Raw genomic sequence first — 13,278 nt, forward strand, 5'->3', positions numbered from 1 at the left:
GAATTGAGACACACCATTTTTACTCTGTGTGTTGAGGCCATCATGGCACTCACTGACCTGGCTGATTTTTAAACTGAAAACAGTTAGCTTTCAGAACTTTGTCCCTTTAACACACAATTTGTGTTGGCAGTGAGACCTCTAAGCAAGCAGCACACTACCTGGTTCAACATAAAACCTGACAGTCAATAGTCTCAAGGTGACACAGCTGATAATACTCTCCCCCGTGGGCCAGATGGTCGTTCCACATCATGACAGGGACCCAGATTTCCAGTTCAGTTTTAGGACACACTCCACCACCTTCTTCCTATTTCTGCCCTTTGCCAAATGAAAATTAAAGTTTCTCTGGCATGTTTCACTAACAGTATAGGATACCCCTAATGTCCTGGTCGATGGTACAATACCTCCCTCTGCAAAATAGATTCCAACATTCAAACCTAGAGTGTGAACTATTGTTCAAAGCATGCAGGTTGTGTAAGCAAACAGAGCAGTCACAGCACTGCTAGTACTTAACTAATAATTTGGATACCAGCAATATGAAAAAGTTATAAATAAATATATTTTTTCATCTATTTAACTATATTTATGTATTTAATATACACAATGGCACTCACATGATCAGTTTCTGTTATGGAGTATCTGAATCTGTTAATCAGACTCCCATACTTTGGGTTTACCGAAAATGTTTTGACTTGAAAGTTGGACAATAAGTGAAGAGCTTTTGTCTGACTGTATCTTCTAAAACCTTTGGAGAACCACACTGGAAATGGATAACTATAGTTTTGTTTATTTTAGTTCATATATATTAAAATCATCTAATCCACACTCTAGCTGTTATCATAATTTCTAAAACAACAGTCCATACTAAATAGGACTATCGATTAATTGTAGTTAACTCATGCAATTAACTCAAAAAATTGTGATTTAAAAAATTAATCATGATTAATCACAGTTTTAATCACACTGTTAAACAATGGAACACTAATTGAAATGTATTAAATATTTTGGATGTTTTTCTACATTTTCAAATATATTGATTTCAATTGCAACACAGAATACAAACCGTACAGTGCTCACTGTATATTATTTTATTACAAATATTTGCACTGTAAAAATGATAAACAAAAGAAACAGTATTTTTCAGTTCACTTCATACAAGTACTATAGTGTAATCTCTTTATCATGAAAGTGCAACTTACAAATCTAGATTTTGTTACAAAACTCCACTCAAAAACAAAACAATGTAAAACTTTAGAGCCTACAAGTCCGCTCAGTCCTACTTCTTGTTCAGCCAATTGCTAAGACAAACAAGTTTGTTTACATTTACAGGAGATAATGCTGCCCGCTTCTTATTTACAGTATCCCTTGAAAGTGAGAACACTCATTCAGATGGCATTTTTGTAGTCCACACTGCAACGTTTTACATTCCAGATATGCTAAACATTTATATCCCCCTTCATGCTTTGGCCATCATTCCAGAGGACATGCTTCCATGCTGATGACTCTCATTAAAAAAATAATGTGTTAATTAAATTTGTGACTGAACTCCTTGGGGGAGAATTGTATTTCTCCTGCTCTGTATTTTACCTGCATTCTGCAGTATATTTAATGTTATAGCAATCTCGGATGATGACCCAGCATGTTGTTCATTTTAAGAACACTTTCACTGAAGATTTGACAAAAAATGCAAAGAAGGTACTAATGTGACATTTCTAAAGATAGCTACAGCACTTGACCCAAAATTTAAGAATCTGAAGTACCTTCCAAAATCTGAGAGGGACAGGGTGTGGAGCATGCTTTCAGAAATCTTAAAAGAGTAACACTCTGATGCAGAAACTACGTAACCTGAATCACTAAAAAAGAAAAACAACCTTCTGCTGGTAGCATCTGACTCAGATGATGAAAATGAACATGTGTCGGTCTGCACTGCTTTGGATTGTTATTGAGCAGAATCCATCATCAGCATGGATGCATACCCTCTGGAATGGTGGTTGAACCATAAAAGGACATATGACTCTTTAGCACATCTGGCACATAAATATCTTGCAACACTGGCTACAACAGTGCCATGTAAACAGCTGTTCTCACTTTCAGGTGGCATTATAAACAAGAAGCAGGCAGCATTGTCTCCTGCACATGTAAACAAACTTGTCTGTCTCAGCAATTGGCTGAACAAGAAGTAGGACTGAGTAGACTTGTAGTCTCTAAAGTTTTACATTGTTTTATTTTTGAATGTAGTTTTTTTGTGTGTGTAATTCTACATTTGTAAGTTCAACTTTCATTATAAAGAGACTGCACTTACAGTACTTGTATTAAGTGAATAAAAAAATACTCTTATTTTTAGTGCAAATATTTATAATAAAAATAAATATAAAATGAGCATTGTATACTTTGTATTCTGTGTTGAAATTGAAATCAATATATTTGAAAATATGGAAAACATTCAAAAATATTTAAATAAATGGTATTCTTTTATTGTTTAACAGTGTGATTAATCGTGATTACTTTTTTTAATCGCTTGATAGCCCTAATATAAAAATCTAGCAGCAAATCCCAATTTACAGCAAAGTTGTGATCTTAATGTTCTTCTGAACAACAAAAGGCTTTAAAAGGGAGCTTAACACCAGAAAAGGAATTTGACGTTGCATTGTTTTCACGGGTTCACATTATTTTCATACAAAACTGCCATGGCATATTGTTTTTGACAGTGGCATGCTCTTGCCCTTCACTGGTGGAACCAAATACCAACAATCTACTTTATTTCTTTTCTCCTGGAGGGTCCCTATTGGATGTCCCCAGACACTCAGCAATTTTCTTCATGCCTTTTCTTCTACCCCTTGATGCCCTGCATTGCCAATTACTATATTTCTGGCCCAGAATGACTCAGCAAAAATCAACTTTAAAGCAACTATGCCAAATTAGAGAAGCTGATGTTGAATGTAACACAGCCCCCAGGCTGAGTACACTCATATCCTGAGCATTAAGTGGTTCCCTAGTGCCATGATAATCCTGAAATGGGAAATCCCTGTAACACTACCTTTGCCCATATTGGTAGTCCATGCATAATATGGCTTTATTAACACAGTACCAGGAAGAGACATTGGATATCTGGAGCAAAAAATGTGAGCTGTCCCTTTTGATCCCCAATCTATGAGATACTGGTAGTTTCTGTGTAGACTAGGAAGATATAATACATAGCCCACCCTTACAAATGGAAAATAGTTGTCCAGAGTACACTGATCAGAAGGGAAAATGTGGTCTGGTCCCCAAATGGAAAAGCAGATAGTATCCTTCATTTGACTGGATGCCAGAGCACTTTACCTAAAAATAGATTTCTTTTTCAGCGTCAGAAATTCAGCTGTGACGTACATAAAATAATGATTACTCAACTGTTTGGCAATCAGAAGAGGTATTAATGTCAGTGAATAAGATGCACAGTAGGTATTTGAACTGAGAGGGTGAGTCTTGATATGCTAATTAGAGATGGTGATGCAGAGTTGAAACTGGGTGTGCGTCCTTGCTTCTCCACCCAGTGTAACCTGTATTGCTTGTGAAGCAACGGGCCTGATCCTGCAAATACTTACACATGTGTGTAACTTTACTTACACAAGTTGTTTAATTGACTTAAGTAGGGCTACATTTCTGAGTAAAGTTATTCGTTTGAGTAAGTATTTGTAGCACTCAGACCAAAGTCTGCCAATGAACATCATAAATATAATAATATCTTGTCCTGCTACAAATACCAAAAGTTTCTCTTGATATTTTATCAGTTCAGTATTGTCAACTCTGTGATTTTATTACATGCATCTTTTGTTACTTGGTGTTTTTCTTGAAGCTACAGTTCTTAGAGTCATGAGAATCTCAGCTTTCATTTTAAAAAACCATGGTTGCATAGAAAAGCTGGAAAACATAAACCTAAAGGCTCAAAAGACAGTAGGAAAATAGAGAACTAAAAACAAATAATTCTCTCTATAAAGTCATGAATCATGACTTTTTGGGGCCAGCCTCACATTTTTTTTTTAACACTTCATGTTGACAATATAGAATCATAGAACTGGAAGGGACCTTGAGGCGTAATCTAGTCCAGTCCCCTGCATTCATGGAAGGACTAAGTATTGTCTAGAAGACCATCCCTGACAGGTATTTGTCTAATCTGCTCTTAAAAATCTCCAGTGATGGAGATTCCACAACGTCCCTAGGCAGTTTATTCCAGTGCTCAACTACCCAGACAGTTAGGAAGTTTTTTCTTAATGTTTGCTTTGCTTCTTGTTCTATCCTCAGCATTAAGGAGAACATTTTTTCCCTCTACCTTGTAACAACCTTTTAATGTACTTGAAAACTATTTTCTCCCCTCTCAGTCTTCTCTTCTCCAGACTAAACTAACCCAATGTTTTCAGTTTTCCCTCAGAGGTCATATTTTCTAGACCTTTAATCATTTTTGTTGCTGTTCTCTGGACTTTCTCCAATTTGTCCACATCTTTCCTGAAATGTGGTGCCCGGAACTGGACACAATACTCCAATTGTCAGTTGCTTCTAGGCTTTGCTATCAAATAAGAAATGGCCAATTGCAAGTGATTGTGTATTGTTATCTAAATATTAAGACAGAATAATTGTTTTACAGAGATGGCTAGAAACATCAAACCAATACTATATTCCCTTTCAAGAGAAGAAAAGACTACATTCTTGTTCACACTATTTACTAGAATTTTCCAGCCAACCTTTTGATGACTGTTATAAGTCTATATCAGGGAAAAAAGGGAACCTTAAAATCTAGTGTAATTGCACCATGAACAGTTATGGCACTTACAAATAATTGTTTACTTTAGTTAATTTTTTTTTTTAACTCCAGGCACTTTAAAAAGGTGAAACAAATGTTTAATACAAAAGTTAATACATTAGTTACAGATTTTTAAAATAGCTATAATATAATCTACACCAGTGCTTCTCAAAGCCGGTCCGCTGCTTATGCAGGGAAAGCCCCTGGCAGTCCGGGCCAGTTTGTTTACCTGCTGCGTCTGCAGGTTTGGCCAATCGCAGCTCCCACTTGCCGTGGTTTGCCACTCCAGGCCAATGGGCGCTGCAGGAAGGGCAGCCAGCACATGCCTCGGCCCGTGCCACTTCCCGCAGCCCCCATTGGCCTGGAGCAGCGAACCGCGACCAGTGGGAGCCGCGATCGGCCGAACCTGCGGATGCAGCAGGTAAACAAACCAGCCCGGACCACCTGGGGCTTTCCCTGAACAAGCAGTGGCCCGACTTTGAGAAGCACTGATCTACACTATACTATAGCAACCAGCCACAACATAATATTTGCCAAACAAAACCAAAAATAGTAATAATGCATCACAGAAGTCAGTTTCTTGAAGATACAGTCTAGGTTGGTTAGTTCACTCTTTGAGATTCAGTTCTTTTTCCCTGTTGGGGTGTTCCTGACATAGGGGAATGAGCATGTGTGTGACTATGATACAGAATGTGAAAGGTAGTAAATGCTTTCTGTCTAATCATTGCAACATTCCTTCTCTTTCCCAAGAAAGAAGAAAAAAGGACAAACAGACAAATGAATATTCCTACATAAAAGCTAATGATGGTTGCCTGACTACTTAATCACTGTAAGAGCCCCACCAGCCCTGCTGGAGGCACTGCTGTAGCAGGTTAGCAAATGGAAACCTTACGCACAGGAAACAGGATAACACCCCAAACCTTACAAATAATAAGCCTAATATTTTAGATCAAGATCCTAATATCTTTATTGACAGTAACCTTTATTATGGAGTTTTGGTTGGTTGGTTTTTGTTCTTTCCTCAAAATAGGGAGGATTAACAAGTTCTGATTTCCTTTACCCTGACTGGTCTGCAGCACCCTTTTCTTTATGAACTGACCCAGCTGTTTGGTCTGTATGCCAAATATCCAATCAGATCAGGCCAGAGTAGTTTACAGAGACATAGTGCTAAGAAAGAGAACCAGGATGAACACATCAAGCTGACCAGGACTTACAAATTCATTAAACTGGCTACCCTTTTAGTCCAGCTACAGCACAATATATATCCTACAAAGAAATCTAAATTCAAGACTCAAGGTTGGTCAGTCACCCCCAGGCCAGTAGAAGCTTGGAATGCTGCAAAAGTGGTATGCTCAGTAAATGGATTGAAGAAGCATTTTAAATCACTCTAATTTCAACCTTCCTGATAGTTTTGGGAGTAAATGATGATAGTCCACCTAGAGTAAGAATTATTATAAATTGTGGATGGGAAAGGTCTACTAGATGGAGCTGATCAGAAAAAATTTCCTGTGGAAAATTCAGATTTTTTTTGTTCCGGAGGATAATAAGGCTGAAAAATTAATGTTCCAATGAAAAACAATTAACAGAAAATGTTAAGCCAGTCCTAATACTAGATAACTGATTCTGCAAGTACAGGATGTGGTCTCTGGGACTGAATTGGAGCTGTTCTGTAATAATCCATGAATACTGTATGTTGACATGGTTATTGGGATGTTTACTGTCTGAATATATTGGTGTAGTTTAATAGGGGATTGTAAGGAAAAACAAGCAGGAGGAAAAAGAATAGGTCAAGATAAGCCACGTCTCCACAAAAACTTGAGAGTTGAGATGCTGTGAGAAGAGGAAAAGGTCTATGAACCCAGGAGATCAAAAGAAGCCAGGTAGGTTTAAGAGGAAATACTCTCTCTAGAGGGGTGGTGTTGTTTGGGGAAACTAGAGTGAGACACAGGGCACCCATTGGGGTGTCTGAAGAAGTACCATTACCATCAAGGGATCTTTAGGTAAAATAGATGTGTGTGGGCAGTTTGTTGCTTTAAAATCCTCTCCCTAAATGCTTTGTTCCTACTGTAAAATAAATAATACTTTGGTTTAAGAAAGTTTCGTCCAAAGTTTTGTCAACAAATGAAGATTAAGGTAGCACAAACAAACAAAACAGAAGCCTCAGAGCTAAGAAGACTTCTGAGAACCTTCCATAGAACAAAATATTAATTAAGCAAGAATGCTAGTTTAGCATTGGTAGGCTGGGAGAAGCAGGATTAAGTTTATACCTGTTAGTAGTAAAAGGACACTGTCCATATTAAAGTAAGATGTATCAGTTTCTCTCAAATGATGCAAATAAGTTGCTTTCTGTGGTAATGACAAAAGAGTTGCCAAAAATCAGAAACCCCACAAATTTTGACGTAGGGTGTAAACTGATCTATATTAAAAGTTTCACTGTTTGTATAGTAAACTTGTTCTTAAAATGATTAAAGACCTTTGATGGGTATCCGGAGATCTGATCTTTATTCCTAGCTCTGTCAGACTTCCTGGGTGTTCTTGGGCAAGTTCCTGAAGCAATCTGTGCCTTAAAATAAGGAAAAATACTTCCGCACTTCAAAAAGAAAGTGTGAGGCTAAATTCATTGTTTGAAAAGTGCTTTGAGATCCATTCATGAAAGGTGGTATTGAATAGAAAATAAATGTTCCTATTTGCTCCACGTCTTGAGATTTTAAGTCAGCTATTTAATTAAGTGGTTTTCTGATCTTAATACAAAGGAAGTATCTTTGAAAGATGTCCTTGGGAATGTATATGTGCATGCACCAACAAAATTTGTAAAACAGTCCTTAAAGCCTTAGAAGAAAAAAGTACTGTGTGAAATTAAGATCTTTACTTTAAACGTTTCAGGATAAGCCAAAGGGTACAAACAAACAATGCAATCGCCAGTTCAATTGTATAGAGTCCTCTAGGGCTCTATTCAGGCTGAAATTTGATTTCCACACTTCAGGCCATATATACAGCCACAGGATTTCCATGGCTTGACTGCTTTAGAGCCTAATCCTGTTCCAGAATCTAAAAGGGGTTTTTATTTGTAATGATTTTGTGGAACTGAGGCTCTGATCTTTGACAGTATTATCTACCAATGCATAACAGGAAGTATTGTTTCCTCACTTACATTTATATACACCTGTTGAGGACTGAAGACTTTATACTTTCAGCCAAACCGTTAAAGTTGACAGTTTTTCAAAAATTTGTTTATTGGACTAATCTAAACTCCTCAAAAAATCTAGAGTAGATGGGTGGAAGCGCCATTGTAATAACAGTTCATTCCAAACCTAGATACCCAGCCAAAAAATGTATAATCCAGGTTTTGTTTGAGCTGCATTTCTAACCTAGTTTAAGAGCAGTAGCCATGTTAGTATGTATCAGCAAAAACGAGGAGTCCTTATGGCACCGTAGAGACTAGAGACTAACAAATTTATTTGGGCATAAGCCTTCATAGGTTTTAGCCCACGAAAGCTTATGCCCAAATAAATTTGTTAGTCTCTAAGGTGCCACAAGGACAAACAATCATTGTTTTTAACCCTAGTTTTGTAACCTCAAACTTCTTTTGGCATAAGTGGAAGTCTTGGGTGCATAAAAGATATCTTATCTGGTCCATCAAAATGTACCGTGGACAAAGTGAAGGCAAACTGATCAGTCTTCTTTCTTTCTAGTTTTGAAACAATGGACAAGACTTTGGTCTAACCGTAAATCTGAAGTAACAAATTAAAATTATGCCTATTTATATTTAAAGTAAACTGTATTTTTCCTTTTACTTGAGTCTTACATCAGTGCAACACCATTGATTTCTGGGGAGTTCTCCTGTTTTACACCAGTGTAATTGAAAGGAAAATCAGTTCCATTTTTTTAAAGTTTGCCTAAAGAACATATATTTCCTTAAGAAGGTTGAGAGCTAACTGAAACACTGAGATAAATCAGGCACTACTGTAACGCATTTATTTTTATTTAACTTGTAAAAAATACTGCCTGTCTTATTTGTAACCTTTCTTCAAGTTCTTAAGCTTCATTTTCTAGCAGTCTTGATTAAAGTACAGTCCATGAAATAACCAGACATGCAATACTGTAGAAAAGTTGCTGGAGAACTAAGCAAATCTAATACAAGCCACACAAAAAAACAAACCAAAGGGCAATCACTTACCAGTCACTTCAGTGACACTTTTCAAATTAGAACAGCAAACAGGATTTGAGCCAAAGTTTGTTTTTTGTCTGTCTAGCTACTTGTGTGGCAGTATGAGCATCCCCATGGTGCTAGAACAGGGGTGGGCAAACTTTTTGGCCCAAGGAACACATCTGGGTATGGAAATTGTATAGTGGGCCATGAATGCTCACGAAATTTGGGGTTGTGGTGCGGGGGGGCAGGGAGAATGAGGGGAGGGCTCCAGCTGGGGGTGCAGGCTCTGGGATGCAGGAGGAGACTCCAGGCTGGGACCGAGGGATTCGGAGGGCGGAATGGGGATCAGGGCTGGGGCAGGGGTTGGGGCATGGGAAGGGGTCAGGGGTGCAGGCTCCGGGAAGTGCTTACCTCAAGCAGCTCCCAGAAGCAGCGGCATGTCCCCCCCCCACTCTGGCTCCTACGCGGAGGTGCAGCCAGGCACCTCTACGTGCTACCCCTGCAGCTCCCATTGGCCGCGGTTGCCAGCCAATGGGAGCTGTACGGAGCCACAGCACGTGGGTAGCGGGGCAAGCCCCCAATCCCACTCCTCGGCTGGAGCACTGGAGCGGGGCAAGGCCCAGGCCCCATTCTGTGGCAGGAACTCAAGGGCCTGATTAAAACGTCTGAAGGGCCAGATGCTGCCCCCAGGCCGTAGTTTGCCCATGCCTGTGCTAGAGGATGCACCTGAAACATTACTATAATGTCAGTCTTGAGTCTCTCCTGAGCAAAAACCACCAATCCTATCTAATCTGGAACTTTAGTGATATGGAGATGAACTACTACAGACAAAAGCTCTCTCACGCCACATGGCAGAGCAAGGTTCTTGCACCTCCTAAAGTCAGTCTAGTCCAAATGGTGGTTGTAAATGCACCGTAGAGGGCATTTCTGCATGTGTGGATGTGATGTGTGTACAGTTGTACTAGGGGGGCCACAAGGTGGTTAACATGCCAGTTTTTAGACAGAGCCTTAATTTGTTTAAACTATGACTACAGCCTTAGACCCTGATTTTACATTGAGCACCACAGTGATGCATCCCTGTACCCATGCCCCTGCATTGAAGTTAGTGAAGCTCCACAGAGACACAGAGGTTTCTCCACAAAGGGGAGGTGAGGGGAGTGGGTGGATGGGATTTAATAACTACAAACTGAATCACAGCTGCTTGAAGATGGCCCTGAATGCCATCAAAGTTAATAGGAGCCAGCACCTTACAGGATTGAATCCTCAGTGACATTTTAATATTAGAACCTCTGCCATGTAAAAGTAATGCAGGTGTGGATCACTGCATAAACCACCCACTCTGTTTAAAAAGTAGTTATAGAGATGTGCATTAGATATTCCAGTATGAAGCCATTGATGAGTGTCTTATTTCCAGTCAGATGCAACATACATACATAACAAAATTAGAACAAATATTAAAATGTGGATAAGCAGTTATAGTGGGCATGCAATGGGGAAAGAGCTTTGAGATTTTACATTAATGCACACAGTGACAGTGTATTCTATTATTTTAAAAGAAAAACAGCACAAGAGCTGAAGTGTTCACGCTGAGCCCTGTGAGGAAGTCGATGTTCACATTAAAGTTCACATTAAAGTCCGTGGGGAATTTTGTCTTCCCAGGGAGCTTGGTCAGAATAGGCAGCATCAGAACTTTCTGAAGAGGCACCAGATGAAACCTATATACATGGTAGCACTCTAAAGAACTCTCAAAGTAAAAGGTGCCCTAAGTTCAATATGTAATCTAATACCCAGAAAGAGCTTTGCTTAGTTTTGAGCACTGGTCCTAACTGTCAAGTCTTTGGCAAGCTAAAAATGCTCAGCTCTAATCTAAATCCCCTATCACATTTCCTTTGCAGTTCCTGGGCCAGCTCCCTTTATCGGTTGCTTTTAATTAGAGTTAACTCAGCTTTAAACCAGATCATCTATATGTAAGGAAGCAGCTCACAACATTTTGCAAAGAGTAAAAAGAGAAGTAAATAAGTTAGATCATAACCAGTATTCATGAAATGTAGACTCTAAATGGATTAACAGACTCCAGGTACTATCTGAAGTAACATTAATAACTGTAGTTTAATATTAAAGATAGGAGGAGTCTTGGAGTCCCTCCAGATCTTTTCAATGCCCTATCCTCTGCACTGGTGGTAAAAGCAGGAAGATATGCAGGGTTGGAGGCACTAGTACTGAGTTAACAGAAGTGCTAGTGTCACCAGGTCCACACTGGGAAGGGGCCTATTATGGGCCCCTCTAACCATCCAGAAGGCCAGGTCTGGACCCTCATGCCAGGCAGTCCAGCACCAGGTCTTGCTGCCTGAGCGGCTCACAGCCAGCAGATCCTGCTCGCCTATAGGGAGCTTGCCACCCAGCAGCCAAGCTTCACCATGTCGGGCTGGGCAGGACTGCTGGCTGCAGGGCCAGTGGGCTCTTGGGAGTTGTCCCAGGGACCTGCCCCATTCCCCAGTGTGGCTCCAGTTCCGAGCGGTCTCTGCTGCCCAGCACCTGCAGGGCCCCCAGCTGCCTCCCCAAGGGGCCAAGTTGGCTGGGACCTGTGCAGAGGCTGGTCTGGTCTTGGCCAGTGGGGGGGAAGGAAGAGCTGTGGGGGAGGCAGGTCCCGCCAGGCAAGTGGATCCTGCTCCAGTCTGGCTGATCGCACTGCTCGTGAGGGACCAGAGCAATGCGAAACCCGCTCCGCCCCGAGACCAGCCCTGACGCACTGCTGGCTCAGCCCAGCAGACAGTCACCTCCTAGTTAGGTGGGGGGAGGAGTGGGTCTCTGGGGAGTCTGTAGAGGGGCACCAGGCAGTGAGGGCGTAGGGGATGCTGGATAGTGGAGGAGGTTTGTATGTTTTGGGTGCTGGGCAGCGGAAGGCCTGTGGGGAATGGAGGAAGTCTGTGTGTGTTGGGGTGCCGGGCAGTGGGGGGATCTATTGATCCCTCCCCTGTGCAGTTGTGGGAGGGACTATAGAGGGAAGGCACTGGGGGCTCTGTGGATGGAGAGATGGTGTGCAGGGCGTTGTGCAGTTAGGGGGGGTTCTGGGCATGGGGTCAATAGGGGTCTCAGCAGTGGGGCATGGAATCTGGGGGGGGATCTCCAGGCAGGGGGGTGCTGGGCATAGCGGTCTGTGGGGGGGGGGTGTCTCTGGGCAGGGGGTGAGAGGGCACTAAAGGGTGTGGGGAGAACTGTGACAGTGCAGCAGGCTGCTCCCGAGGGGAAGGGGCACGCTGGCAACGCAGCAGGCCAGCCCAGTGTGCCTCGGGTGGCTGCCGGTTTGTAATGTGACCTCGCACTGGGCTGGGCATTTGTGTCATGCTCCATTGCCCCCAGCCGGCGCCTCGCTCCAGGGACCCCGCCCCTCCACACCAGGCCCCACTGCTCCCATGGAAGCCCACAAATATGTTTGTCCCTGGGCCCACAAAAGGTTAATCAATCTGGCCCGGGGCGGGGGGGCACTTGCCGCAGACCATTACAGTCAGTCTGTTTTACAGTAAAGAGAGGGGATTGGTGTGTAGGGAGACAAGACATCCCATATTCGGGGCTTTGTCTTATATAGGCAACTATCCTCCCCCACCCCCAAAAAGTGTCCTGATTGTTCGCACTTGCTAGTCACTCTTTTGGTGCGGGAGAGGCTGAGCCTGGGGCAGGAGACCCTGGCAAGGTGGGGGGGGGGGAGGATCCCGTCCCGCCAGCAGAAGCTGGGTGGCAAAAGGCCGGCCCCAGCCACCTGTGTCTCCCGCTGGCCCCGCTCTCTGGGTACGTCTGGTTGGACGCCTCACCAGCGGCTGTCTCGTGCCAGCGGGCTCGGGCTAAGAGGCTATTTAACTGCGCTGCGGCTCTCCCGCCTAAGGTGCCACAAGTCCTCCTGTTCTTCCTCCCACCTTGCAGGCTCCGGGTCCCCGCGGAGCAGCCCGCCCTTACCTTTCGGAAATAGCCGCCCTCCGCTTGCCGCGCCGCCCCGCAGCCCCGGGGCACCAAGGTGTCCGTCATGTCCCGCCCGCTGTGCCGTGCTCGCCCAGCAATGTGAGCGGTGCGATGCCCGGCCTGAGTGAATCCAGTCCCGCAGCCCAGCTCCACCCCCCCTCCCCACGGGGCGGGGCGGCTGAGTCAGCCCCGGAACCGCCGCCGCACCGCCCTGCCCAGGGTGTGTTGGGGTGGGGGGCCGCGACAAGCCACTTTTCCCTGCCCTCCTCCCCCCAGGCGCGGGATTGGCCCTGCCCCGGGCTGTCCGAGTGGTGCTCTGAGGGCGGGACGCGGGGTGGGGGGAGGCATGGAGGCCGTGGGCGGCCTGCTCATTTCGTTTCCCCCGATTTCCTTCGCTGCG

The 13,278-nt window shown here is 43.1% G+C and overlaps 1 protein-coding gene across 1 annotated transcript in view; it reads right to left on the minus strand.

Moving 5' to 3' along the window:
• RHPN2 (rhophilin Rho GTPase binding protein 2) overlaps window positions 1-13,000 on the minus strand; it is a 48,195-nt gene extending 35,195 nt beyond the window's left edge. Inside the window, exon 1 of the mRNA XM_032773358.2 lies at window positions 12,876-13,000. Within this exon, the coding sequence (XP_032629249.1) occupies window positions 12,876-12,944 (69 nt within the window). The 5' untranslated portion in view covers window positions 12,945-13,000. The remainder of the gene's footprint in view (window positions 1-12,875) is intronic.
• Between the last annotated feature and the right edge of the window lie 278 nt (window positions 13,001-13,278).

This window comes from Chelonoidis abingdonii, chromosome 19 (genome assembly GCF_003597395.2).
Source record: "Chelonoidis abingdonii isolate Lonesome George chromosome 19, CheloAbing_2.0, whole genome shotgun sequence".
Classification (NCBI taxonomy): domain Eukaryota; kingdom Metazoa; phylum Chordata; order Testudines; family Testudinidae; genus Chelonoidis; species Chelonoidis abingdonii.